At 51.5% G+C, this 26639-nt stretch overlaps 2 protein-coding genes across 3 annotated transcripts in view; one reads left to right on the top strand and one right to left on the bottom strand.

Annotated features, from left to right (window-relative positions):
* MEAK7 (MTOR associated protein, eak-7 homolog) overlaps positions 1–26639 on the top strand; it is a 672801-nt gene that overhangs the window by 265107 nt on the left and 381055 nt on the right. The window lies entirely within an intron of this gene.
* Positions 1–26639, bottom strand: part of CRISPLD2 (cysteine rich secretory protein LCCL domain containing 2) — a 90215-nt gene that overhangs the window by 41154 nt on the left and 22422 nt on the right. The window contains exons 3-7 of one of the 2 annotated variants that reach the window (XM_050773665.1): positions 22495–22613; positions 19220–19352; positions 18066–18181; positions 13930–14030; positions 1326–1469 (exon numbers count right to left, since the gene is read on the bottom strand). In XM_050773665.1, coding sequence (XP_050629622.1) covers positions 1326–1469; positions 13930–14030; positions 18066–18181; positions 19220–19352; positions 22495–22613 — 613 coding nt within the window. The remainder of the gene's footprint in view (positions 1–1325; positions 1470–13929; positions 14031–18065; positions 18182–19219; positions 19353–22494; positions 22614–26639) is intronic. The other variant, XM_050773666.1, reaches the window with a different exon arrangement.

Genomic DNA, 26639 nt, shown 5'->3' with positions numbered 1-26639 from the left:
GATGCCTTTTGCAAAGCTTTTTGCTTTATTTTATGGGAACATATCAGTCTTGGAGTCATGTTATAGTTTGAAAAGGGATGTAAACGTATGTTATTGAAAGAAACAATGGCACCATTTTGAACTCCTGGACGGACGAGGCCTCCGCATATTTCCTGGTCAAAGCAAGCTACAGAATGCTCCAGCATCATAGGGAAAGACATCTGAAGAGGACAGAAAGCCTGGTGGGGGCAGGGGAGATGGTAGTTATGAAAAGAAGAGAGGGGCTCTGAGAAGGCGGGTGTGAGGCTGTTCCTCAAAGAGGGGTCCAGTTGTAGGGCCTTTGAGGCTTGCGGGGCAAATGGGGAGAGCCAAGGGCATCCAGCCCAGGCCTCCAGCCCCACCTGAGTGAAAATGTCCCTCCACAGCCCCAGGCCTGCAGAAACAATGGCTGTGAATGAGGTCCCGCAGCAGCGTCCAGGGAAATTGAAGGTGAGCTGAACTCCACCCTGGGGAGGTGAAGGCAGAGAGAACAAAAGCTTGGGCAGCTGAGGTGCCCGGGGAGCCAAAGGGCCAGAGGTGAGCAATCCCCAATATTTTGTGGATTCCTGGAAGTCTCACGGGGAAACATCTCCCCTTCTCTACTAAAAATACAAAAATTCGCTGGGCATGGTGGTGGGCACCTGTAGTCCCAGCTACTCAGGGGGCTGAGGCAGGAGAATTGCTTGAACCATGAAGGCGAAGGTTGCAGTGAGCCGAGATCGTGCATTGCACTCCGGCCTGGGTGACAAGAGCGAAACTCCATCTCAAAAAAGAGTTGTAGGCAACTCTGCAATTATCTCAATGTACAGGGAGGCCTCAGCTGGCACTGGGTGACCCGCGTTGCTGCAGCTCATCCTCCGGGCAAGCCTGATGCAGCACCACTATCCCCTACTTCATGGATGCTCCAACTGAGTCCAGAGCCAGGACCTGGTGAGGAAGGAGTGGAACCTGCCAGAGCCAGCCTGGACGCTGCCTGCCCTCTGCGGGGCCAGCGCCTTCCAGAGGAACCCAACTTCAGCCCAGGTCCCTTTTGAAAGGACAAGGGAAGGTCTAACCTTAAAATACCTGTCTGGGGGAAAAAAATGCCACCCAAGCGCAAGTCCTATAATGCTTGCTTTTGAAATGACTTAAAAATATCGTTTTTGAAAAACGTCTTACGGTTGTGCCTCCATGAGCTTCGCCGCACCCTGTTTCCCACTGTTTGTGGATTTGCAGACCTAAATCCACTAGCTCCCCTCCTCCACCCACCCTGTCCCCTTTGGAGGTGGCTGGGAGGGCAGGCGGGGTGGAGGAGGGCCCGGACTCACTCATGTAGTTGACCGCAGAGGTTTTCTTGGGTTTGGTGGGTCTCATCACCCTCGGTTGGAGCCAAACATGGTTTTCTTCAGGAATGGGAGCCGTTTCCACCTCATTCATCTCGTCCGTTTCAGGTTTTGGAGTGTAGGTTTCTTCTTAATATTGAAGAGGGAGGAAAAAAAATAACACACTGGGATTCAACAAAAACGCACTTCGGGGGGAAAAAAAAGCAATTTGAAAACTAAACGTGTTTGAGGTTTGGTTTTACAAAGAATCGTTTCAGTGGCAAAGAGAAAGTTACATTTCAGAACAGACCTGGCCAGGTGGAATTCTACCAGCCCAGATGAGATGGGGACGCTCTCCGCTCACTGCGTTTACTTTGGACCCAAGACCAGCCAGGCTGCCCAGAGGTTAGCAGGCCTCCCGCCCACACCTGGGTTATCATAATGCTTTCTTGTCCCATCTCCTCCTCCACCTGACCCTCTGCCCCCACGAAGCAACTTCAAGAAGCTGCCTCAGGCCGGGCGTGGTGGCTCACGCCTGTAATCCCAGCACTTTGGGAGGCTGAGGTGGGCGGATCACCTGAGGTCAGGAGTTTGAGACCAGCCTGGCTAACATGGCAAAACCCCGTCTCTACTAAAAATACAAAAATTAGTTGGACATGGTGGCGGGCGCCTGTAATCCTAGCTACTTGGGGGGTGCTGAGGCAGGAGAATCGCTTGAACCCGGGAGGTGGAGGTTGCAGTGAGCTGAGATTGCACCATTGCAGTCCGGCCTAGGTGACAAGAGCGAAACTCTGTCTCAAACAAAACAAAACAAAACAAAACTTCCTCAGCCACTGGCCCAAAGCCATGGCGGACCCCCAGGGAGTCCCCTCCTTATCCCTGGGTTTTCACTGGGGAAGGGTCTTCCTTGTCATGCACCCACCATGGCGCACAAAAGCCAGCCTCAGTGCTCCTAGACCCCAACTGCACCTCACACCAGCCCATTTCCATCCCTTCTCTCCCCCTGCCAGTCAGGGCCACTTAACCAGCTCAACTGTTACTTCTGTACTGGAGTTTTCCTGTCCGATAATGTCACGCTCAACATGTAGAACTATCCGACTATCCAAAAGAACAATCTTTTCCTTATTCAAGGACATGGTATATTGTTATTTCTCCAACTATGACCACGACCCATGTTGTAAAACATTTTAATTAACCAAACAGATTGCACTTACTAAACCTCAGTTAGCTTATCTTCCAGTTTTCAACCTGAAAGACAACTACAAACTGCTCACCAGAACCTGCAGTCAGACCAGCAGGATACCAATCTGTAAACTCCAGCTAAAGCAAAGAAACTGCTACTTTCATTTGCCAGAGCGGCCCTGATCAAAGACAAATTCAGGAGCATCTCTGCTGGGACCGTGAATACCTTCACTTATGGCCCGCCCCTCCCGTGCCCCAACAGATGTCTTTGGACCAGAGTTGGAAACCTGTGGTCTCCAAGCTCCCCAAGCAAAAAGGGCAATAGATGTATCTGGGTGACAACAATTTCAAGGAGAATAACTAGAGTGCCCTTGCAGGTCTCTTTGTGGTTTTGGATTAAAATCCAAGTTTCAGGGCCAGGTGTGGTGGCTCATACCTGTAATCCCAGCACTTTGGGAAGCCGAGGCGGGTGGATTGCATGAGGTCAGGAGTTCGAGACCAGCCTGGCCAAGATGGTGAAACCCTGTCTCTACTGAAAATACAGAATTTAGCTGGGCATGGTGGCAGGTGCCTGTATTCCCAGCTACTTGGGGGGCTGAGGCAGGAGAAGTGCTTGAACCTGGGAGGTAGAGAGGTGGAGGCTGCCGTGAGTGGAGATCGTGCCACTGCACTCCAGCCTGGGTGACAGAGTGAAACTCCGTCTCAAAAAAAAAAAAAAAAAAAAAAAAAAAAAAAAAAAAATCCAAGTTTCATCAAGTGTTCCTCAATCCCAAAGTCTTATTTCCACTTCTTAAAATACATGAGCTTTCTTTGCTAAAGGACAGAGCAAGTGTTTTGTGTCCACACAACACCAAACAGCCAAACGAGGGGCAAATGACTGACTCCCTGACGCCTTCCCAGGCTGGGGTATAGCTGCTTCACTGGCCGGTTTCACTACCCTACAACCACCACCCCAGGCTGGTCCTGTCCCACAAGCGGAAGGGACGGGTTTAAGTCGGAAGGTGGGAAGCCATTCTGAGCCCCAATTCTAATCTTGGATGTGCTCATGGGTCACCCTGCACTGTTCCCCAGCAGCTTGCTCGCAGCTGTCATTTCCCCACCACCTGCCTCATCCACCAGCTGCAAACTTCCAGAGGCTGGGGGCCAGCCTGCCTCATACCTGGCACCCAGCACTCAGCAGTTGCTCAACAAAATTCACCAAATGCATGAATTATCAAAACCCCCAGAGAATCCTGTCACCTAAAGAAAAGAGCATATGTCCAGCAACAGAGCTTCAAGACATTCAAAAAGGGAACTCTGAGAACACCTCTGGCAGCAAAAGCTATCTGTGGAAGCTTCAGGAAGACACCGGGTTTGCAGAGGCTGCCTGGGCGCGTGTCTGTTCTTCCTGTCAATGAGGCTATTCAGGCTTGCCCTCACTGAGAGCGGGAGCTGGCTCGAGAATAAGCCGGGTTTTCTTCCACTGGCCTTTAGGATGTTGAGACCTCATAATCGCAGCTTTATTTAGCTGAGGAGAGTTTGGTAAAGCGGTCTAAAGCATTTGAGGACTCTCTATTTAAGAAAATGGGCAGACAGACAGTCCTGGCTCTCACACCCACATGTGAAAAGTAGAAGGCTTTACCCGCAGGATGGGCTGGATCCGAGTACCTCCTAATGAAGACACCTTGTATGGTCCAGCACGGGCCCGGGGAAATTCCGTGCAGAGGTCACGGCAAGGTTATTCTGTGCCCCATTCTGCTCTGGGCTGGGGTCTCAGGGCATTATCTATATCACTCTGCAGATTCCCTCCTGGTTCTAAACCTGGTGACCACACTCAGAGCTAACGTTCACCGAGCACTGGCCAGATGCTGGCTGGGCCCTCCCCGGCATTTTCTTTCTTTCTCTCCTTCTCTCTCTCTCTCTCTCTCTCTTTTTGAGACAGAGTTTTGCTCTTTTTGCCCAGGCTGGAGTGCAATGGCGCAATCTCGGCTCACCGCAACCTCCACCTCCCGGGTTCAAGCGATTATACTACCTCAGCCTGGGATTACAGGCATGTGCCACCACGCCTGGCTAATTTTGTATTTTTAGTAGTGACGGGGTTTCTCCATGTTGGTCAGGCTGGTCTTGAACTCCCGACCTCAGGTGATCCATCCGCCTCAGCCTCCCAAAGTGCTGGAATTACAGGCATGAGCCACCACGCCCAGCCATCCCTGGCATTTTCTCCTGTCAGCCTCCCATTTGCTTTCGGAGGCATGATTGGCCACATTTCACAGATGAGGAAGAAGGCTCAGAGAGGGCAAGGGCCCTGCCCAGGCTCACACAGCTGGGAAGTAGCTGGGCTGGGAGTCAAACCACCGTTCCCCGAAGCCTGCGCCTTCTATCACCACACAGGCGGGGGTGAGAGGGGAGAATACCTCTTTTTTATATCCTTATCCCTGCTCCATCTCCGTTAGAGGTCAAGGCCTTACCAGGCCTCCTGGATATGCTCTTGGTAAGTAGCTTCTACAGAGAAGCTGCTTCAGAGGAGACTTGCTGCATGATTAGCTAGGGAAATTGGGTACCTGCTGAGGAAAGTTGGATACTTTCCACCAAAAATTTAAAAATTAGTACATGGGGCTATGTTGGTGGATGTAAACTGGCATCTAAGGTCTCTGTGCACATTTGCTCTTTGAAAATGCCCCTCTGTGGCTATTGGCATATTTATTCAAACAACACACAAGACACCCCTGCCACGTGCCCCTGCAGGCCCTGGAGTGAGCTGGCAGCTGAGGATCAAGGTTCCCAAGGAGTCTGGGGGAGTGATGAACATGGGGCAGGTGCACTGTCTGTCTGTGAAGTCCAGGAAGGCTCCCTGGAGGTGGGGGTTACACCAGGACTGCCACAGGTGATACATGATCCAGACCCAGATGGTCTGTCTTAGTGTTCAGATTGCTCCTTCTTCCAGCCCCATCCCCACTTAGGACATCTCCTCTCCCCAGTGGGCAGTCAGCCATGAACAGCTGGCTGGGACAACAGAGGACCTGGGTCCTGAGGGTCTGGGACCCCTGATCTAGCCCACCTGTTCTTCACTCCAGAGCCCACCAGCCTGATCTCACGTCTACCCCACCCTCCCCTGCCAGCACAGCCCACCCAACTCTCTGCAAATCCCCTCCGTCATGACAAGGCTGCCAATGGAGACACACACACACACACACACACACACACACACACACACACACACACAAAGCCTGAGCCACAAGAGCATGGTCAGCCCCATGGCCCAGCCATGCCCCGTCGGGGACATAACTTCTGGGAGCCTGAGGAAATATCCCAAAACATGACAAACGTTTTAGGCACCAGAAACCTGTGTTACTTATAGTAGCAGAAGTGGAAACATCCTAAATGGGAACAGTGAAGAAATGGTGGGCGGGTGTGATGGCGCACGCCTGTAATCCCAGCACTTTGGGAGGCCAAGGAGGGAGGATTGCTTGGGAGTTTGAGACCAGCCTGGGCAATATAGTGAGATCCCATCTCTAAAAAAAACTTAAAAAATTAGCCATGGTGGCATCTGCCTGTAGTCCCAGCTACTTGGGAGGCTGAGACGGGAGGATCCTTTGAGCCCGGGAGGTTGTGGCTACAGTGAGCCAAGATTGCACCACTGCACTCCAGCCTGGGCAACAAAGGGAGGCCATGTCTCAAAAAAAAGGTGAACTAGGTAGAAAATCACATCGCCTCCAACAGCTCCAGTCCTGAGAGCTGAGGGAATGGGGGCAAGAAACCTCTAGCACAGTCAGGGAGCACGAGCAAGACACACACATGAAGGGGAGGCCAGTGGGGGCAAGGACACAGGAGTAAAGGGCCAAACAGCCCGGGAGGACTGATCCTGCCCAGCCGTCCATGTTGCAGGTGCTTCCCACTAGTGAGCTCATTTGGAAAATCACGTTGTTTGCTTTTACATTCTTATTCAAATGTCTGTTTTATATTTTTAGAGTTGGGGTCTGGCTGTGTTGCCCAGGCTGGAGTGCAGTGGCGCCATCATGGCTCACTGCAGCCTCAAACTCCTGGGCTCAAGTGATCTTCCCACCTAAGCCTCCCAGGCCACAGCCAGGACCAGAGAGCGCATGACCACACCTGGCTGATTTTCTATTTTATTTTTTGTAGAGATGGGTTCTTGCTATGTTGTCCAGGCTGATCTGGAACTCCTGGGCTGTGATGGTTAATACTGAGTGTCAGCTTGACTGGATTGAAGGATGCAAAGTATTGATCCTGGGTGTGTCTATGCAGGTGCTGCCAAAGGAGACGAACACTTGAGTCAGTGGTCTGGGAAAGGCAGGCCCACCTTTAATCTTGGTGGGCACCATCTAATCAGCCACCATAGCGGCTAGGATATAAAGCAGGAAGAAAAATGTGAGAAGGCTAGACTGCCTTAGCCTCTCAGCCTACATCTTTCTCCCATGCTGGATGCTTCCTGTCCTCGAACGTCAGACTTCAAGTTCTTTAGCTTTAGGACTCAGACTGGCTTCCTTGCTCCTCGACTTGCAGACAGCCTATTGTGGGACCTTGTGATTATGTGAGTTTAACACTCCTGAATACACTCCCCTATATATATATCCTATTAGTTTTGTTCCTCTAGAGAACCCTGATGAATACAGATTTTGGTACCAGGAGTGGTTCTAGAGGAACAGAATATTAAGGATGGAGTTCTTTAATTGGTTTTAAGGTTTCTGGAGTTGGCTGCTTAATATGACTGTACCCCAAAATGCTAAGGACTCTACTTCTAATAGTATGGAGAACACTGGGAGTCCTTGGCATGAGCTATTTGGAGAGTTATGCAAAATAAGTGCATTTGACACTCCTGATTCAGCGCTTGTGAGAGGGAAGGAGTTCAGTGACTCTAGACATAATACCTTTGACTATATATGGAGAACCAAGGAAAATAATGAAGCTGGTTGGTTGCTTCTACGTTCACTGGACAAAGTGACGAAAGAAAATGATGAACTCAGGGATTCTAACTTCCAGCTTCAGAAGCAGATACTGAGCCTCAAATCTGCTAAGATTGCCCTGAGTGAGTCTTATCTCCTGTAGAGAAAGAGCTGAAATTGTGGAAAAACAGACACAAGCTCTTCTCATGCAAGTGGCTGACCTGCAATGAAGGTGCATGCACAGACACCTCGCTAGGTGTCTACTTATTTTTTTTTTTTTTTTTTTTTTGTTGAGACAGAGTCTCGCTTTGTCGCCCAGACTGGAGTGCAGTGGCCGGATCTCAGCTCACTGCAAGCTCCGCCTCCCGGGTTCACACCATTCTCCTGCCTCAGCCTCCCGAGTAGCTGGGACTACAGACACCCGCCACCTCGCCCGGCTGGGTTTTTGTATTTTTTAGTAGAGACGGGGTTTCACCGTGTTAGCCAGGATGGTCTCGATCTCCTGACCTTGTGATCCGCCCGTCTCGGCCTCCCAAAGTGCTGGGATTACAGGCTTGAGCCACCGCGCCCGGCCCAGGTGTCTACTTATTAAACTGAGGCCATTGATTGGAAAAGAATGGGACCCTGAAACTTGGAATGGGGATGTGTGGGAGGACCCTGATGAAGCTGGGGACACTGAGCTTATAAATGCTGATGACCTTTTTTTGCCAGAAGAAACAGGTTCCCCATCCCCAGCAGTGGCAACATCTCCTCCCTGACGCATGCTGCCACCAACCTTTCCACCTTTGTCTGAGGGGATAAACCCTGTGCTGCTTGAGGCAACAGTGCTGGCCTTCCCTGAGGCAGCTGCCAAGCAAGATAATATTGATTCTCCTCAGGAGCCAACCCCAACATCCCTGTTTGCTTCTAGACCTATAACTAGACTAAAGTCCTGGTGGGCCCCTAGAGGTGAGGTTCAGAGTGTGACACATGAGGAAGTATGCTACACTTGAAAAGAACTGCTTGAATTTTCTAATGTATATAAGCAGAAATCTGGAGAACAGTCATGGGAAGGGATATTAAGGGTGTAGGATAATGGTGGAAGGAACATAGAGTTGGATTAGGCTGAATTTATTGATTTGGGCCAACTAAATAGGAATTCTTCGTTTAATTTAATGGTGCAGCTCAGGAAGTTAAAAAAAGGTTCTTCACTGTTTTTATTTGCTTTATTTGCTTGGTTAGCTGAAATATGGATTACAAGGTGGCCCACTGCGAGTGAGCTGGAAATGCCTGATCTCCGTTGGTTTAATGTAGAGGAAGGGGTCCAAAGGCTTAGGGAGATTGGGATGGTAGAGTGGATTAGTCACTTTGGACCTACTCATCCCAGCCAGGAGAATCCCCAGAAGATACACCCTTGACTAATGCTTTGTGAAACAGATTTGTAAAGGCAGCACCTGCATCTTTGTAATTGCTTTTCTCTGTACATCAGATCTAACAGTAGGAACCGCAGTCACTCAACTACAAAATTTAAATGCAATGGGAATGATTGGATCCCAAGGTGGCAGGGGCCAAGTGGCAACACTCAACCATCAAAAGCAAGGTGGGCATAGCTACCATCATGGACAGCAGAGGCAAAGCAGCAATCAGAATAGTCTGACTCGTGTAGAGTCCTGGCATTGACTAATTAATTGTGCTGCTCCTAGAAGTGAAAATGATAGGAAGCCTACTGCATTCCCACTTAATTTACATAAGCAGAAAACTTCCAGATCGAGTGGACAAAAGAGTAATTTGAATTATAAAAACAGAGAATCACGGCCCCTCCATACATTTCCAGACTTGAGCCAGTTTACAGACCCAGAACCCCTTGAATGAAGGGGAGGCCAGGTCCCCTTGAGGAAGGACCCCACTATGTTACCAACAATTTATGCTGTTAATCTTTCTCCCATCCTTCCCCAAGGAGACCTCTGGCCTTGTACCGGGGAAACTGCACTGGGGAAAGGGAAATGATCAGACATTTTGGGGACTGCTGGACACTGGCTCTGAGCTGGTATTGACTCCAGGGGACCCAAAACATCATTGTGGTCCTCCAGTTAAAGTAGGTGCTCATGGAGGTCAGGTAATGAATGGAATTTTAGCTCAGGTCTGGCTTACATGGGTCCAGTGGGTCCCTGGACTCATCCTGTGGTCATTTCCCCAGTGTCAGAATGCATAATTGGCTTAGACATACTTAGCAGCTGGCAGAACCCCCACTTTGGCTCCCTGACAGTTAGGGGAGGGCTATTATGGTGGGAAAGGCCAAACGGAAGCCATTAGAGTTGCCTCTACTTAGAAAAATAGTAAATCGAAAACAATATCACATCCCTGGAGGGACTGCAGAGATTAGTGCCACTATCAAGGACTTGAAACACACAGGGGTGGTGACTCCCACCACATCCTGGTTCAGTTCTCCCATGTGGCCTGTGCAGAAGACAGATGCATCTTGGAGAATAACAGTGGATTATTGTAAGCTTAACCAAGTGGTGACTCCAACTGCAGCTGCTGTACCAGATGTGGTTTCATTGCTTGAGTAAACTACCACATCTCCTGGTACCTGGTAGGCAGCCGTTGACTCGGTAAATGCCTTTTTCTCCATTCCTGCCCATAAGGCCCACCAGAAGCAATTTGCCTTCAGCTGAAGGGTCAACAATATATCTTTACTGTCCTACCTCAGGGGTATATAAACTCTCCAGCTTTGTGTCATAATCTGATTCAGGGAGAATGTGATTGCTTTCACTTCTGCAAGATATCACACTGGTCCATTGCATTGATGACATTTTGCTGATTGGATCCAGTGAGCAAGAAGTAGCAAACACGCTGGACTTATTGGTGAGACATTTGCATACCAGAGGATGGGAAATAAATTCGACTAAAATTCAGGAAACTTCTACCTCGGTAAAATTTATAGGGGTCTAGTGCTGTTAAGGTATTCCTTCTAAGGTGAAGGATAAGTTGTTGCATTTGGTCCCTCCTACAATCAAGAAAGAGGCACAATGCCTAGTGGGCCAATTAGGATTTTGGAGTTAACACATTCCTCATCTGGGTGTGTTACTCTGGCTCATTTATCAAGTGACCCAAAAGGCTGCCACTTTTGAGTGGGTCCAGAACAGGAGAAGGCTCTGCAACAGGCTGCTGAGCAAGCTGCTCTGCCACTTGGGCCATATGACCCAGCAGCTCCAGTGGTGCTTGAGGTGTCAGTGGCAGACAGGGATGCTGTTTGGAGCCGCTGAGAGGCCCCCATAGGTGAATCACAGACGAGGCCTCTAGGATTTTGGAGCAAGGCCCTGCCATCTTGTGCAAATAACTACTTTCCTTTTGAGAGACAGCTCTTGGCCTGTTACTAGGCTTTGGTGGAAACTGAACGTTTGACTATGGATCATCAAGTCACCATGTGACCTGAACTGCCTATCACGAACTGGATGCTTTCTGACCCATCGAGCCATAACATGGGTCGTGCACAGCAGCATTCCATCATCAAATGGAAGTGGTATATGTGATTGGGCTCAAGCAAGTCCTGAAAGCACAAGTAAGTTACATAAGGAAGTGGCTCAACTGCCCCTGGTCTCCACTCCCGCCACCCTGCCTTCTCTCCACCAGCCTGCACCCATGGCCTCATGGGGAGTTCCCTAACATCAGTTGACAGACGAAGAGAAGACTAGGGCCTGGTTCACAGATGGTTCTGCACGATATGCAAGCACCACCCAAGAGTGGACAGCTGCAGCCCTACAGCCCCTTTCTAGGACATGCTTGAGGGACAGCGGTGAGGGGAAATCTTCCCAGTGGGCAGGACTTTGAGCAGTGCACCTGGTTGTACACTTTGCATGGAAGGAGAAATGGTCAGATGTGCAATTTTATACTGATTCATGGGCTGTAGCCAATGGTTTGGCAGGATGGTTGGGGACTTGGAAGAAGCATGATTGGGAAATTTGTGACAAAGCCATTTGGGAAAGAGGGATGAAGATGGACTTCTCTGAGTGGTCAGAAACTGTGAAGATGTTCGCATCCCATGTGAATGCTTACCAAAAGGTGACCTCAGCAGAGCAGGATTTATGAATTAAGTGGAGAGGATGGCTCATTCTGTGGACGCCACTCAGTCTCTTTCCTTAGTCACCTCTGTCATCGCCCAATGGGCCCATGAACAAAGTGGCCATGGAGGCAGGGGGTGGAGGTTATGCATAGGCTCAGCAACATGGACTTCCACTCACCAAGGCTGACCTGGCTACGGCCACTGCTGAGTGCCCAATTTGCCAGCAGCAAAGACCAACACTGAGCCTTCGATATGGCACCACTCCTTGGGGGTGATCAGTTAGCTACCTGGTGGCAGGTTGATTATATTGAACCTCTTCCATCATGGAAAGGGCAGAGGTTTGTCCTCACTGGAACAGATGCTTACTCTGGATACAGGTTTGCCTATTTTGCGTGGAATGCTTCTGCCAAGACTACCATCCATGGACTCACAGAATGCCTTATCCACCATCCTGGAATTCCACACAACATTGCCTCTGACCAAGGCACTCAATTTATGGCTGAAAAAGTGTGGCAGTGGGCTCATGCTCATGGAATTCACTGGTCTTACCATGTTCCCCATCATCCTAAAGCAGCTGGATTGATAGAACGGTGGAATGGCCTTTTGAAGTCACAATTACAATGCCAACTAGGTGACAATACTTGGCAGGGCTGGGGCGAAGTTCTCCAGAAGGCCATGTATGCCCTCAATCAGCATCCAATATATGGTATTGTTTCTCCCATAGCCAAGATTCATGAGTTCAGGAATGAAGGGGTGGAAGTGGAAGTGGCATCACTCGCCCTCACCCCTAGAGACCCACTAGCAAAATGTTTGCTTCCTGTTCCTGAGACATTACCTTCTCCTGGCTTAGAGGTCTTAGTTCCAGAGGGAGGAACGCTGCCACCAGGAGACACAACAATGATTCCATTACACTGGAAGTTAAGATTGCCACCTGGACACTTTGGGCTCCTACCCTTAAGTCAACAGGCTAAGAAGGGAGTTACAGTGTTGGCTGGAGTGATTGACGTGGACTATCAAGATGAAATCAGTCTACTGCTCCACCATGGAGGTAAGGAAGAGCATGTGTGGAATACAGGAGATCCCTTGGGGCATCTCTTAGTATTACCATGTCCTGTGATTATGGTCAATGGGAAACTACAACAGCCCAATCCAGGCAGGACTACAAACGGCCCAGTCCCTTTAGGAATGAAGGTTTGGGTCACTCCACTAGGAAAAAAAAACAAGACCTGCTGAGGTGCTTGCTGAAGGCAAAGGGAATACAGAATGGGCAGCAGAAGAAGGTGGTCATCAATACCAGCTATGACCACGTGACCAGTTGCAGATACGAGGACTGTAATTGTTATGAGTATATCCTCCTTTTGTTAAAAACATGTTTGTGCATGTATACACTTGTACTAAGAAAATATCTTCATGTTATTTCCTTTTTCCTTTATCATGGGACGTAAGATTTATTAACTTCATATCAGCATTTAAGTATTGTTAACTTTATGTCATAGCATTTGGGTTGGGGACTGGTGGTGAGTTTCCAGTTTTACGAAGGATAGTTGTATTATGTTAGGTGTAATTAGGATCTTATTACTGTCTCTATTTGAAGATTATAAATGATCTCAGGAGATGTGTGTGGGTTCAAGTTGACAAGGGGTGGGCTTGTGATGGTTAATACTGAGTGCCAACTTGATTGGATTGAAGGATGCAAAGTATTGATCCTGGGTGTATCTGTGGGGGTGCTGCCAAAGGAGGTGAACATTTGAGTCAGTGGGCTGGGAAAAGCAGACCCACCCTCGATCTGGGTGGGCACCATCTAATCAGCTGCCAGCGCAGCTAGGATATAAAGCTGGCAGAAAACGGTGAAAAGACTAGACTGATTTAGACGGAGGCTGGGAGCAGCTTCCATCTTTCTCTCGTGCCGGATGCTTCCTGCCCTCAAACATTGGGCTTGAGGTTGTTCCACTTCCAGACTCACACTGGCTTTCTTGTTCCTCAGCTTGCAGATGGCCTATTGTGGGATCTTGTGATCATGTGAGTTTAACACTCCTTAATAAATCATATATATATATTTATATATATCCTATTAGTTCTGTCCCTCTAGAGAACCCTAATACATGGCCTCATATGGTCCTCCTGCCTCAGCCTCCCAAAGTGCTAGGGTTACAGGTGTAAGCCACCGTGCCCGGCCCCTGGCCTATTTCATATGAAACTGTGAACGCTAATGAGGGTGAGCAGTATGTCTGCATTTAATGCTGTGTCCAGCATCCGCAGAGCCTGGATGCCCATGGGAAGTCACATCTTGGGGCAGTGCGGCTCTCCACGGGCCTGGAAGCTGAGCCCAGACCCTGGAGATGAGGCTCAGCTCATCACGGAGGCGGGAGGAACGTGCTGAGAGCGTCTTCAATAGGGCCGGGAGGGGTGACTCTGACGTCTTTAATTCCCCCATTTTATGTAACGCTGTCGCATGACTCACACTGAGGAAAATTCATTGCAAAAGTGTTGGGAGTGAATTTCCTACCTCGGTAACACAAGTTGTTCCTGCAGCCGCCTCCATAGCTGGGCGGGCACTCGGAGCAGGGCCGGCCATTCTTGTAGGGGGCTTCTCCGATCCAGTTCCCCCTGAGGACAGACCAAAAACAACCGTCAGAGGGAACTACCACGTGAGGCCTTGGGACTGATCCTCTTCCAAGGCCCACCTGAGTCCCTGAACACCGTCACTGACAGGTCAGGGGGATAGGAGTGTGCTGTGGGAAGCGGGAAATGTGACTGTCCCAGGCCCTCCCATGCACACAGAGTCTAGAGAGCTCCAGAATCCCAGCGATCCTGCAGAAGGGAGGTGCAAGATGCTCTTCCACCCAGTACCTTTGCCCTGGCTGGCTGTCGGCCCCGTGGCCCCCCTTCCACCTACACGGCTCCGAACACTGTCAGGGCCCCTGGATCCTAACACCTTAGCACTGAAAAGCTGTCAGGACTCCCTTTTAAGCCGTTTCTCAAATGTGTAAAGCCAGCCTGTTCTGGAGATGGCTTGTGTTTCCCAGTTTTTACCACATGCCATCCCCGGTCTATGCCTTCACTGTGCTCCTCACCCCATCTCCCCAACACCCTAGGAGGGAAGAGCTGGAATTCAATACTTTTGCAGAAGAGGAAACTGAGGCACAGTGAGGTTAAGTGACTTGCCCCAGGTCACAGAGCAAGCAAGTGGCGGGGCTGGGATTTGAACCCAGGCCGTCAGGCTCAGAGCCTTAGTTAGGCACACTCTATTCTAGGGGCTGGGTCAAAGGTCCCTCTTGGGTCACAGTTGCCCTCTGCCTCCCTCTGGAGTTCCCAGGGGCAGGAAAACTGGAGGCTGCACCAAAGGCTTTCTCCAGGGGCCAGGTACCGGTGGTGAGCGGAATCCCAAGGCCCTTCCTGCAGCTCCTGGACTGTGGAGAGCAGGCTTCCCTAACTGGGCCCCAGGCTGCCAGCGTGTGCCCTCGGCCAGCCTCCTCCAGCCCCAGCCTTGGTCTCCCTTTCTGTAAAATGGGGTCATAGCAGCAGGGCTGCTGCCCTGCTGTGAGACTGAGGGAGTGACCGTGGGGAAGCCCTCGGACTGGCGCCTGACTCATGGGGAAGGCTGTGCTCTCAGAGTTGGGGAAATCCACAAGCTTGTGTGGGGAATGCTCTGATGCTTTCCAGGGAAGAAGGGGAGGGGCCCTGCCAGTGCTGGCCGAAGACAACTGGCAGGAAGCACGCTCTGGGTCTGACAGACATCTGTCCTTACCAGAGTGGTCTAGAACCTCCCGCGGCCCCAGAAGCACCCTGGCCTCCCCGAGGGGACTGTGGGCAGGGGAGGGGCAGTGGGCCGTGCAGTACAGGAAGGACAGGGCTGGGCACCGTCTGGGATTATGACCCGCACACAGCCTCTCCCACCCCCTCACATTCTAGAGGCAGAATGACCGTGTCTGTGCCATGCCACAAGACATCCCCACTCAGATACCCTCTGCTCAGATCCCCGGGGGACTTTGGGATGACTCCCCCAAAAGGAACAGCACCAAGGGACCGAGAGGGCCCAGAGCCCATCCTGTCTCTGGATGAAGCCCAGTAGGTTTCTCAGATGACTGTGGTCCTGTCATGGGTACGTCCCATTGCCCCTGCCATTTTCCCTTGTGTCTGGGGTTCTCTATTTCCTCAGACAAACCACACCACCGACGCTCCCAGCTCAACCCTAATACTCAGGGTTGGCATTGATGGAAGGCCGGCTGGGCATCAGGTCCTGCAGATGAACAATCTCCTTAATTTTTGAGACAGGGTCTTGCTCTGTCACCCAGGCTGGAGGGCAGTGGTATGACCACAGCTCACTGCAGCCTCAACCTCCTGGGCTCAAGCAATCCTCCCACCTCAGCCTCACAAGTAACTGGGAATACAGGCATGCACTACCACACCCAGCTAACTTTTTGTATTTTTTGTAGAGATGGGGTTTTACCAGTTGCCAAGACTGGTCTTGAACTCTTGGACTCAAGCGATTCTCCTGCCTTGGCCAAAGGAGGCTGGGATTACAGGCATGAGCCACCGCACTGGCCAGTCTCCTTAAGTTTTGAATAGCACCGTGAAGTACTTTCCCTCACGTGCAAGTCCCTCTATGTACACACCCACCTCATCCCCTGTCGGGCTGGGAATCCCCATCAAGGGATCTGACCTCCCACCACACCCAAACCCACCCTCCCAGCCACCCTTCCCACCCTGGTGCCTGGGACAGTGTCCTGCATAGCCCAGGGGCTCAAGCCCTCTCTCTAAGAAAGAGGCCATGGACAGCACGCAGTAATACGCAGCGGACAAAAGGAAAGAACCAGTGAAGACACAACACCATGGGGAGACCTCACCAATGTGATGTTGAGCAAAATACCATTTGGGGGCACCATTTGGGAGTGTGCTGTGTAGCCCCCCTCATGTGAGGTCCCAAACCAGACACCACAGACTGATGGGAAAGATGCTAGAATGGTGGTCACTTTGCGGGGCACGAGAGAGCCTCTGCGGCACGGGAGACACCGTCCATCTCCATCTGGATGGTAGCTACACGAGTAGAGGGCTATTGCCATGGACTTTCAGTATGTGTCTCCGCAAATCCCAGTGTTGAAGCCCTCACCCCCAGTGTGACTGTATGTGGAGATAGGGCCTTGATGAAACTAATTAAGGTTAAATAAGGTCAACAGGTGAAGTCCTGATCCAATAGGATTGGTGTCCTCATCTCTCACCACCATGTAAGAAGGCGGCCGTTGGTGAGCCAGGAAGAGAGCCCCCGCTGGAGCCCGATGCTGCCACACCTTGATCTGCCACACCTTGATCCAGGGGACTTCCAGCCTCCAGAACGGTGAGAGATAAAAGTCTGATATGTAAGCTGCCCAGGCTGTGGCATCTGTTGTTGCAACCCCAACAGACTAATGCATGTGAAACTGTGTCACGCTGTATACCGAAGATGAGTAATAACCATACATGGGTTATTCCTTTTTTTAAGGAAGCAGGGGGTGGCTACAGAAGGAAAAAATTTCATTTCTGATAGGACCTTCTAGTGTCTATTTTTATATTGAATCAAGTCAAATGATTCCTCATTCCCCAACTGCCACTGGGCCAGGAATTCCACCACCTTGGACCGGTCTGCTGCCCTTGCATGGGGCCTGCGTCCCTCTCAGGCAATGACACACCCGCTGCGCTTATCCATGTGGGCTGCTGAGCCACGCCACCGCAGGCATGCCAGATGGTTTTGGGAGAGCTTCTATTTTTCCTCCCAACCTCAGCGATTCCCCCTTCATCCCACCTTTTCATAACCACTCCTGACCCAAGACAAATACATGAGGTCATTGCCGTTTCATTCAGTCACTGAGCAAACATGCCCCGGGGCCCACGCTACACAGGGCACGGGGCGAGCACAGCAGTGGCCAGCGGCCAGCATGCAAACCTCAGGCCATGAACTGGGGGAGCGGCTCTCCAAGAATCAGCACATATTTGTCCCATGAGCAAATGAGTCAAGGGCTGGACACCACACGGACAATCTGAGCATGCTATAGGCGGAGGAGGCACCATGATCGGGAGGCCGCATGAGGACCCTCTTCAGAGGGAAACAGAGAAGCTGGGCTTTGTATGAACATGTGTTTTCTAGGGTGCTGTCTACTGCACATTTTCAGAGAAAAATAATCATACTGCCAGGGCAGACCATGCTGGCTGCCCAGCCAGCAGCTATTCCCGCTTCTGACTTTGTTCAGTTGGTCTCAGAGGACGTCTTGCAAAGCCAGTTGGGGCAATCTTATTCCCCCTCATCTATGATTGGTCTAATTCTGGCCAAGAACATAAGGAGAGAGTGTGCCAGTGTGCGAAAGACCTAAGGAGAGAGCCCTTTGGCCCTTTGACCATCTTTCCTTCTGCTTGGGGAGATGTGATGTGGGTGCTCTGCAGCCATCTCAGGACCCTGAGGAGAGAATGGTATGGCAGGAAGACGGAAAGGACCCGGGTCCTTGTTGACATTGCTGAGCTTTTAAGCTAACCCAGATGCACCAAACTCTAGATTCCCTGTTATGTGAGATAATGAAGACTTCGCTGCTCAAGCCAGTTTTCACTGGGTGCTCCACGGCAAGCAAACACATCCCAACCCCTACCCCATACAATCGCATCAACTTGTCTTACTTTGGAGAATAATTGCAGACAAAGTAGACGGCGTTCTCCCAGACTTCTCCCCAGACGGTCATTCTCCGGCAGGTGTTCACAGCACAGCCGACCTTGTTGGTGGTGGCCCAAACTATCTGAAAAGATGACATCTGTGTGTCACAGCTCGAGGGACAAGGCACAAAAGGGTGATACACTCTGGCCTGGATGTATAAGGTGTTGGCACTAAAGGGTGAAGGGCTGGGGAAGCAGATATTAGTCCCCAACCCATTGAAGATACATGCATTTCATTAAAAAGCAAGCAAGTGGGCTGGGCGCAGCGGCTCATGCCTGTCATCTCAGCACTTTGGGAGGCTGAGGCGGGCAGATCACAAGGTCAGGAGATCAAGACCTGACTGACCAACATGGTGAAACCGTGTCTCTACTAAAAATACAAAAATTAGCCAGGCGTGGTAGCGTGAGCTTGTAGTCCCAGCTACTCAGGAGGCTGAGGCAGGAGAATTGCTTGAACCTCGGGGGGCAGAGACTGCAGTGAGCCAAGATCATGCCACTGCACTCCAGCCTGGGTGACAGAGGGAGACTCCATTTCAAAAGAAAAAGCAAGCAAACAAACTCCCACACAATGAAAATGCCCCGCAATGTCAAATTGCCATAGATTTCTCGGTTGGGTGCAGTAGCTCACACCTCTAATCCCAACACACTGGGAAGCTGAGCGGGGAGGATCGCATGAGCCTGGGAATTTGAGACCAGCCTGGACAACATAACCAGACCCATCTCTAAAAAAAAAACAAAAACAAAAACAAAAATTAGCCAGGCCTGGTAGTGTACACCTGTAGTCCCGTACTCAGGAGGCTGAGGTGGGAGGATTGCTTGAGCCCAGGAGTTTGGGGGCTACACTGAGCTAAGATCATGCCACTGCACTCCAGCCCAGGTTAGCAGGGAGACACTGTCTCAAATTTAAAAAAAAAGAGTTTGTAGTGCTCACTCAGTTTCTGGCCTTGCTGGTAACAAACAGCGTATTCTACCAGCTGTACTTTGCATAGAACTGAATTTTTAAAAAGTAAGGCAATAACAGCACAGAGGTTTAACAGATTTGGCACCAATCCCCCAGGGGCAGGGGGTGAATGACTGGGATTGGGGTGCAGGGCTGAGGGGGTGGCGAGTCCCCGAGTTACCTGTGTGTAGTGCGTGCACATGGCCCCTGAGCACCTCTCCGGACACCAGGGATTGCACTCGCTCGGGTAGGGGTAGGTGTAGTCCTTCACCTCGTCATACCAGGACTGCACGTGGAACCCGGGAGAGCGATACCTACAGGGCAGACGCGGCTCACTCAGTCCCGGCCCCTCACCCCACCCGCCAGCGGAAACGGCAGCAGCCAGGGGCAGGTGGGGGGGAGGGAGGCCGAGGAGGGGGATAGCCCCCAATTCCAGGAGCACCTGGCACAGGTGATTAAAACCATTATCATTGAGGAGCTTACCTGGGGCCTCTAGTAGGCTCTTCGGGTGGCTCACGTGCAGAAAAATCTTAACCTGGCTCTCAATGAGTCTTTTTTTATGTCAATTAGGTGTTTATTTTCAGGCATGTTGGAGAAAAAATAGCCAGCCCATGAAGCCCGTGTTTCACCGACATTATTGTCTAAGACAAAACCTGATGAAGACGTGAGTGCAGTTAAGGCCGAACATGGTAGTTCACGCCTGTAATCCCAGCACTCTGGGAGGCCGGGGCGGGTGGATCACCTGAGGTCAGGAGTTGGAGACCAGCCTGGCCGACATGGTGAAACCTCGTCTCTACTAAAGATACGAAAATTAGCCGGGCGTGGTGGTGCCCACCTGTAATCCACAGCCACCAGCTGCGCCGGTCCCTGGACATCCTCCGTGGGGTCATCGCTTCATGCCCACTGCCCCCTTGCTTCAGACTCAGCTGCCAAGGTTGGCACCATTTTTTTTTAAGTAGGGAAAAAACCAAACTGGAGGCAAGTCCACAGTCACACTGTCACCAGCAAGTATAAACAAAGTGGTTTCGATGAAGAGAAAACGCTCACGGGGGAAATGACCATTTTTAAGGGCAATGTGGTCGGCGAGGCAGTTAGAGGTCTTGTAACAATTACTGTCTGGAAGCAGAACGCACGGCAGTGGTCAGCGGCATCTGCAGAGAGGCGTGCACGCAGTGAGGAGGCAGGAGCAGAGGGCTGCTGGCCACTCATCCGCTTCCCCGCAGGCTCAAGGTCACGCAGACTCAAGGCTGGCACTGGCACTGGCACAGCTGTGGGGAAAGGAACCCACGGCTGCCCTGGGGCGCTGTGCAGAGTCAGGGGCTGTTTTGCAAAGCAAGTTAGCAAAATTCCTTAAGAAGTGGGGAAGTCTCTGTGCCCTTTGGCCGAGCAATCCTCCTTCTCAGGAGTAACCCTAAAGAAATCATTCAAGCGAGACAAAGCGAAAAACAAACAAAAAAAATGAATCTGCAAGAGCCAACGGGTCAACTTTGGTCTGTCCAGAGAGGGACCACTGGGGCATTTGCAGGGTGACACTCATGACAACTGTGTCACTGAAAATTTCCCAATATTGTATGAAAAGCAAAAAAAAAAAAAAAGGTTTCAAAGTGATCCAGGCTATAGTCGCAAGGCTGTAAAACTATGTTGGCGCCCAGCCAAGTGCTACAAAGGAGCCCAGAAAAATGAAAAGCGCCGCACCAGGCTAGGAATTACAGGATCTGTAATTACAGGAATTACAGATCTCCCTGCTCTAGACACTTGCCTTTCATGTTACTGTAAGATTTTTTTTTTTTTCCCAAGACGAAGTCTTGTACTATCTCCCAGGCACAATCCCGGCTCACTGCAGCCTCCGCCTCCGGTATTCAAGCGATTCTCTTGCCTCAGCCTCCCGAGTTGCTGGGATTACAGGTGCCCGCCACCATGCCCAGCTAATTTTTTTGTATTTTTAGTAGAAATGGGGTTTCACTATGTTGGCCAGGATAGTCTTGAACTCCTGACCTTGTATTCCGCCCACCTCGGCCTCCCAAAGGGCTGGGATTACAGGCGTGAGCCACCATGCCCAGCCTGTAAGACAGTTTTTATAAAAAGCTAACTTCACCAAAGAAAAAACCATGGTGTGGATTTGCCTCTGAAGTCACAGCTGTTGATCCACCATGACACCTGCCCAGGTTCGTCCTGATAACCCACGGATGCAGAGGAAGGTGTGGCTGCCCGGGGCCTGATGAAACCCAGCCTAGGAAATCCCTCTGTGGGAAGTGAAAGCAAACCCTCACCTACATTTTAAGAGGCTGTCTAAAGCCCAGTCCAACTTTTTAATAATTAGGGCAAAATGGAAGTCAATCTAGGTCCTGGATGGGTCTGAGGACGTGCACTCTGGCCTTGGGCATGGCACGGTCACAGGTTGGTCGTTAAGTCTTATGTGGTCATTAGTTGTTATCCTGGGTGTGGTCAAAAGACATTTTCCCACTTTCTCCAAAGAAACCAGCCCTCAGCCCCCAGGAGGGGACTTCTGGCCTCTTTGGGAGCACGGATACGTGGTCCAGGTTACTCTGGGGAAGGCCAGTCAGCTGCATTTAACACACAACCGTCAATGCCTCCTACTAGAGAGGTGACAAACCACGGCCAGACAGGGAAGGAGAGGGGACAGACCACGGCCAGACAGGGAAGCCCCGGGGGTCTGGAGAAGTTAGTGAGCTTCCCGACGGCCAGATGACGCGGGGAAGGCAATGGGCATGTTCCCAGCAGGGTGGAACCTGGCTCAGCCTTAAACAGTGAGCAGAACCAGATAGAAATGACCCACCGCGAACAGAGCCGTTCACCCCACAGGAACGGGGACTCAGGAACCCTGCACAGGAGATGGAATGGAAACCCCATCTACAGGCTGGGCGGGGTGGCTCATGCCTGTAATCGCCGCACTTGAGGAGGCTGAGGTGGGTGGATCACTTGAGACCAGGAGTTCGAGACCACCCTGGCCAACCTGGTGAAACCCTGTCTCTACCAAAAAATACAAAAATTAGCCAGGCATGGTGGCACATGCCTATAGTCCCAGCTACTCGGGAGGCTGAGGCTCGAGAATCACTTAAACCCACGAGGCGGAGGTTGCAGTGAGCCGAGATTGCGCCACTGCACTCCATCCTGAATGACAGAATAAGACCCTATCTCAAAAAAAAAAAAAAAAAAAAAAGAGAAGAAAAAAAAAGAAAAAGAGAAAGAAAGAAAGCCCAAACTACAAACTTTAATCAATCATCAGTGTCTGGGGTCAGCCAACCAAGCTTGAATACATTTTGTCAGTTACTCAGGAGTGTTCCCGGGTGCCGAGCCTCAGTTACCCAGAATATGGATGGAACTGGTGGTCTCTCTCACTCTCTTTGCAGGCTAAACTTGATAATGGGCAAGTGCTGAGCCCGGCACACAGCAATGAGGGCCTGCAGCAGCTGGAGAGAAGCTTGTGGCTCTTACCTGCCCCAGTGGGCAGCCAGGTTCTGCCCGATGGACACCAGCAGACTGGTGGGCCCATGCTCCCAGATGCACTGACTGGCCCATGCCGCCGCAGACTTCTCCAGCTCGTCATCCCAGGTCTGCAGCAGGAGGAGAAACAGGCACCAGGAGGTGAGGGTGAGGGAGGGGCGTAAGAACCATAAATGCAGCAATGCCCCAGCCTGGGCTCCCGCGGAGCCTACAGCCAATGCTCTGCTGCTGTGTAGAAGAAAAGGGAAGGTCAGCAGCCATCTCTAGGGATGGTCTTGGCCTGGAACCTGTCCCGATGACCCCGGTTTCCTCTCCTTACGCATGTTCCAAGCACACCAGGCCTCAGGCTTTACCCCAATCTTTTCATTGCATTCTAACAAGGGGCCTCTGAAGTAGACCCTTCTTATCTCCATTTCACAGGCAAGCAAATCAAGGCCTGAAGAAGCAATGCCATTTTCCCTGGGTCCCACAGTCAGCCAGTTGCAGAACCAGGATTTGAACCCGGGTCTTCAGGACGTTGGAGCCTGAGCTGTCTCCATGTATGCAGTTATGTGTGGGCCACAGCAGGTAATAATCAGATGCTATTCCTAGGCCAGGGGCTAGAAATAAGTTATTCGTGTGGCATTGGATCGGTGTTCTGAATGCTGGTCCTGGAATGGCGGTGTGAGCCTAGGCATGCAGTTATCCTGTCTGAGCCTCACTGTCCTCATCGGTAACGTGGGCATGTCCACAGCCCTCACTGTTGGCAGTAATGGGGAGGGTAAGCCCACGAGGTGCCCAGCCCAGGGCCTGGCTACAGTCAGAGAGGCTTTATCCACATCAGCCACACTCAGGCCTGCAAGGAAAAGCAGCCGAGGGCCCCTGCAGGGGATTTTAGATTCTCACTGGCTACCCGCAGGGCAACACGGCAAGAAGGGCCCTGAGACGAATGGGTGCCGCATTTCAGTCGGAAGATAGAAAGTGCCGGAGATGGGCCCGGCTCAGTGGCTCACACCTGTAATCCCAGCACTTTGGGAGGCAGAGACGGGCGGATCACTTGAGGTCAGGAGTTGGAGACCAGCCTGGCCAACATGGTGAAACCCCGTCTCTACTAAAAATACAAAAATTAACCAGGCGTGGACAAAGTGAGACTGTCTCAAAAAAAGAAAGAAAGAAAAGAAAAGAAAGTGCCAGAGGGTGGATGGTGGGGATGGTTGCACCACAGTGTGAATGTACCTAGTGCCACAGAACTGCACACTTAAAAATGGTTAAAATGGTCACTTTTATAGTCCGTATATTTTACCACAATGAAAAGAAATTGACAAGAGACGCCTTCAGCTTGCCCAGCCCTGCTCACCTCCCAGCGCGGCCCGGCCTGAATCAGCGGGGCCTGAGCGGCGATCTGGGCAGAGACTCTGAAGACAGGCTCTGCAGCTTCGCCTGCCACAGCTGGCCCCAGGAACACACACGACTCCTGGGGAGAGAACCCCATGAGCAGAGCAAGCGTGTCCTTTCTCCTCTGTGGAGGAACAGACGCCAGGCAGCCCCCGCTCACAGCTGGCAGTTGACACTGCCCTTCCTCCCTGGCGTCCTCCCGACAGGTGCTCCAGCTCTAAGCAGGCAGAGGCTGGCCTCCCTGCCCTCTGCACACCCAGCCCCGGGCACACAGCAGATGCTCATGGAAGACAGTCCTGTCTTAGTCCTGGGACCCCCCAGCAGGGAGTACCTGCCCAACACAACCGCATGCCTCGCTTCCCTCTCTCCCCGTGTCCCACCAAGACTCCTCGGTGGCCAAGGGGCAACAAACCTTAAGTCTTGGAGAGGTTAAGTAACCTGCCTGAGGTCACACAGCCAGGAAGCCTCTCGCAACCCCCTCTCGTCTGGCTACTAAGGGGGCTCTTCCTGCCTTGCATACTGTAACCAAGTGCCAGACCCATCCCACTAAAATAAGAAGTTACTAAAATATGCTAATGCAATATGCTGACTGTGCAATATACTAAATGATAACAGCATAATTCACATTTACTTAGAACTGATCATGCCTGGCCGGGCGCGGTGGCTCAAGCCTGTAATCCCAGCACTTTGGGAGGCCGAGATGGGCGGATCGCGAGGTCAGGAGATCGAGACCATCCTGGCTAACACGGTGAAACCCCGTCTCTACTAAAAAATACAAAAAATAGCCGGGCGAGGTGGCAGCGCCTGTAGTCCCAACTACACGGGAGGCTGAGGCCGGAGAATGGCGTGAACCCGGGAGGCGGAGCTTGCAGTGAGCTGAGATCCGGCCACTGCACTCCAGCCTGGGCTACAGAGCAAGACTCCGTCTCAAAAAAAAAAAAAAAAAAAAAAAAAAAAGAACTGATCATGCCTTATCTCATCGCCTCCTCCAAACAACCCTACGAGAAAGTGTATCTTGTTCCCATCGTGTAGATGAGGAAACATAAACAGAAAGGCTAAGCAATCTGCCCGAAGTCACAAAGCTGGCCAGTAACAGAGCTGGCTGGAGGCAGGCAGTCTGGCTCCAGAGCCTGTCCACTCATAAAACCTCAGAACGGGCTGCTCGACTCTTTGAGATTTCAGAATCCACCTTTCAGTGCTAAGCCTATTTCAAAGGACTGTGGCTTGAAGCCACAGCAGGCAGGGTTGAACGGGAAGCCACGTTTCCAAGACGAATTCTCAAATCTGCGTTGCTTGTTTGGGTGTGAACCAGAGCCGAGGGGCAACGCAGTGCAGTGCTGAGGGCGCCGGGCTGAGTGGCAGGGGCCCTGCCTTCCCTCCCTTCCAGCCTCCCTGCTCTGAGGTGGCCTCAGTCGCATCCACAAAGGCTCAGCCTCCCCAGCAGGCCGGCCTTTTAGACCAAAGGACCCCGATCTCAGCTCCAATCCTGAAACAGCACCAAGTAAACAAATAGGAAAACATGAAAGGCCTGCTATGGGCTGCCCGGGCGGCCTGACTTTCCCTGTTGCAAAGAAGCTCCTTTCACCGGCGCTAAGCCTTGCGTGAAACCGGGAGGACCACACGGTGCAGGCAGAAGAACATCCACAAGGACCCGGCCTGCTGCAGACCGGGATGTGGGAAGCATCTGGGATCCTGGAGCTCAGTCAAGCTTCAGTCCCACATGCCCCAACCTCTCCAGAGAGACGGGGGGCCTCCTTGGTCCCATGAGGACCAAGGCCAAGCCACCAGGGATGCGCGGATGGGACATTCGGTGGGTTTCAACGTTCCTGGGGCCCCTTTCCTTTCATTTCTCATAAAGCAACTCTCCCAACAGCATGTTCCAACAAGCCCCCTCTGATCTTAGAAATTGAGGGTGAAAAAGAAAAACTTAGGCCGGGCGCGGTGGCTCATGCCTGTAATCCCAGCACTCTGGGAGGCTGAGGTGGGTGGATCACCTGAGGTCAGGAATTCGAGACCAGCCTGGCTAACGTGGTGAAACCCCACCTCTACTAAAAATACAGAAATTAGCCGGGTGTGGTGGTGTGCGCCTATAGTCCAGTTACTCAGGAGGCTGAGGCAGGAGAGTCACTTGAACCGGAAAGTGGAGGTTGCAGTGAGCTGAGATCACGCCACTGCACTCCAGCCCGGGCGACAGAGCTAGACTCTATCTCAAAAAAATCAAAAAGAAAAAAGAAAGATGAAAGAGAGAGAGAGAGAAAGAAAAAAGAGAGAGAAAGAAAGAAAGAGAGAGAGAAAGAAAGAAAGAAAGAAAGAAAGAAAGAAAGAAAGAAAGAAAGAAAGAAAGAAAGAAAGAAAGAAAGAAAGAAACTTAGAAGAGGAGGGGAGCGTGTTCAGGCTAAAGCAGGCACCAGGGAAAGCCAGTGACTCTGAGGGAAGCCTTGCAGGGCTTCCTGCCTCTGCTCTGCCCCTTCAGAAACAGCCCCCGGGCAGGGTTGCTGCTTCCAGGAGCCTTTCTCACGGTGCAGTGCGTCCAGAGAAAGACAGAAAGCCCAGCCAGAAAGCCAGTGTAGCCCTGACCCATGGGCAACGCCTCCTAGGTCTCAGAACGGCTCTTTGTTCTTCACTTCCCGCCTCCCGCCCAAATCCCGCCCCTTCCCTCCTCACCTGCCCGTCACCTGCTGACTGAGCCACCTCCCAGCAGCCTCCCTGCTTCCTGCTGGGCCCTCCAATCCCCAACATGCACAGCAGCAAAAGTGTTTCAC

This window comes from Macaca thibetana, chromosome 20, assembly GCF_024542745.1.
Source record: "Macaca thibetana thibetana isolate TM-01 chromosome 20, ASM2454274v1, whole genome shotgun sequence".
Taxonomy (NCBI): domain Eukaryota; kingdom Metazoa; phylum Chordata; class Mammalia; order Primates; family Cercopithecidae; genus Macaca; species Macaca thibetana.
This window is presented reverse-complemented; position numbering and strand designations above follow the sequence as displayed.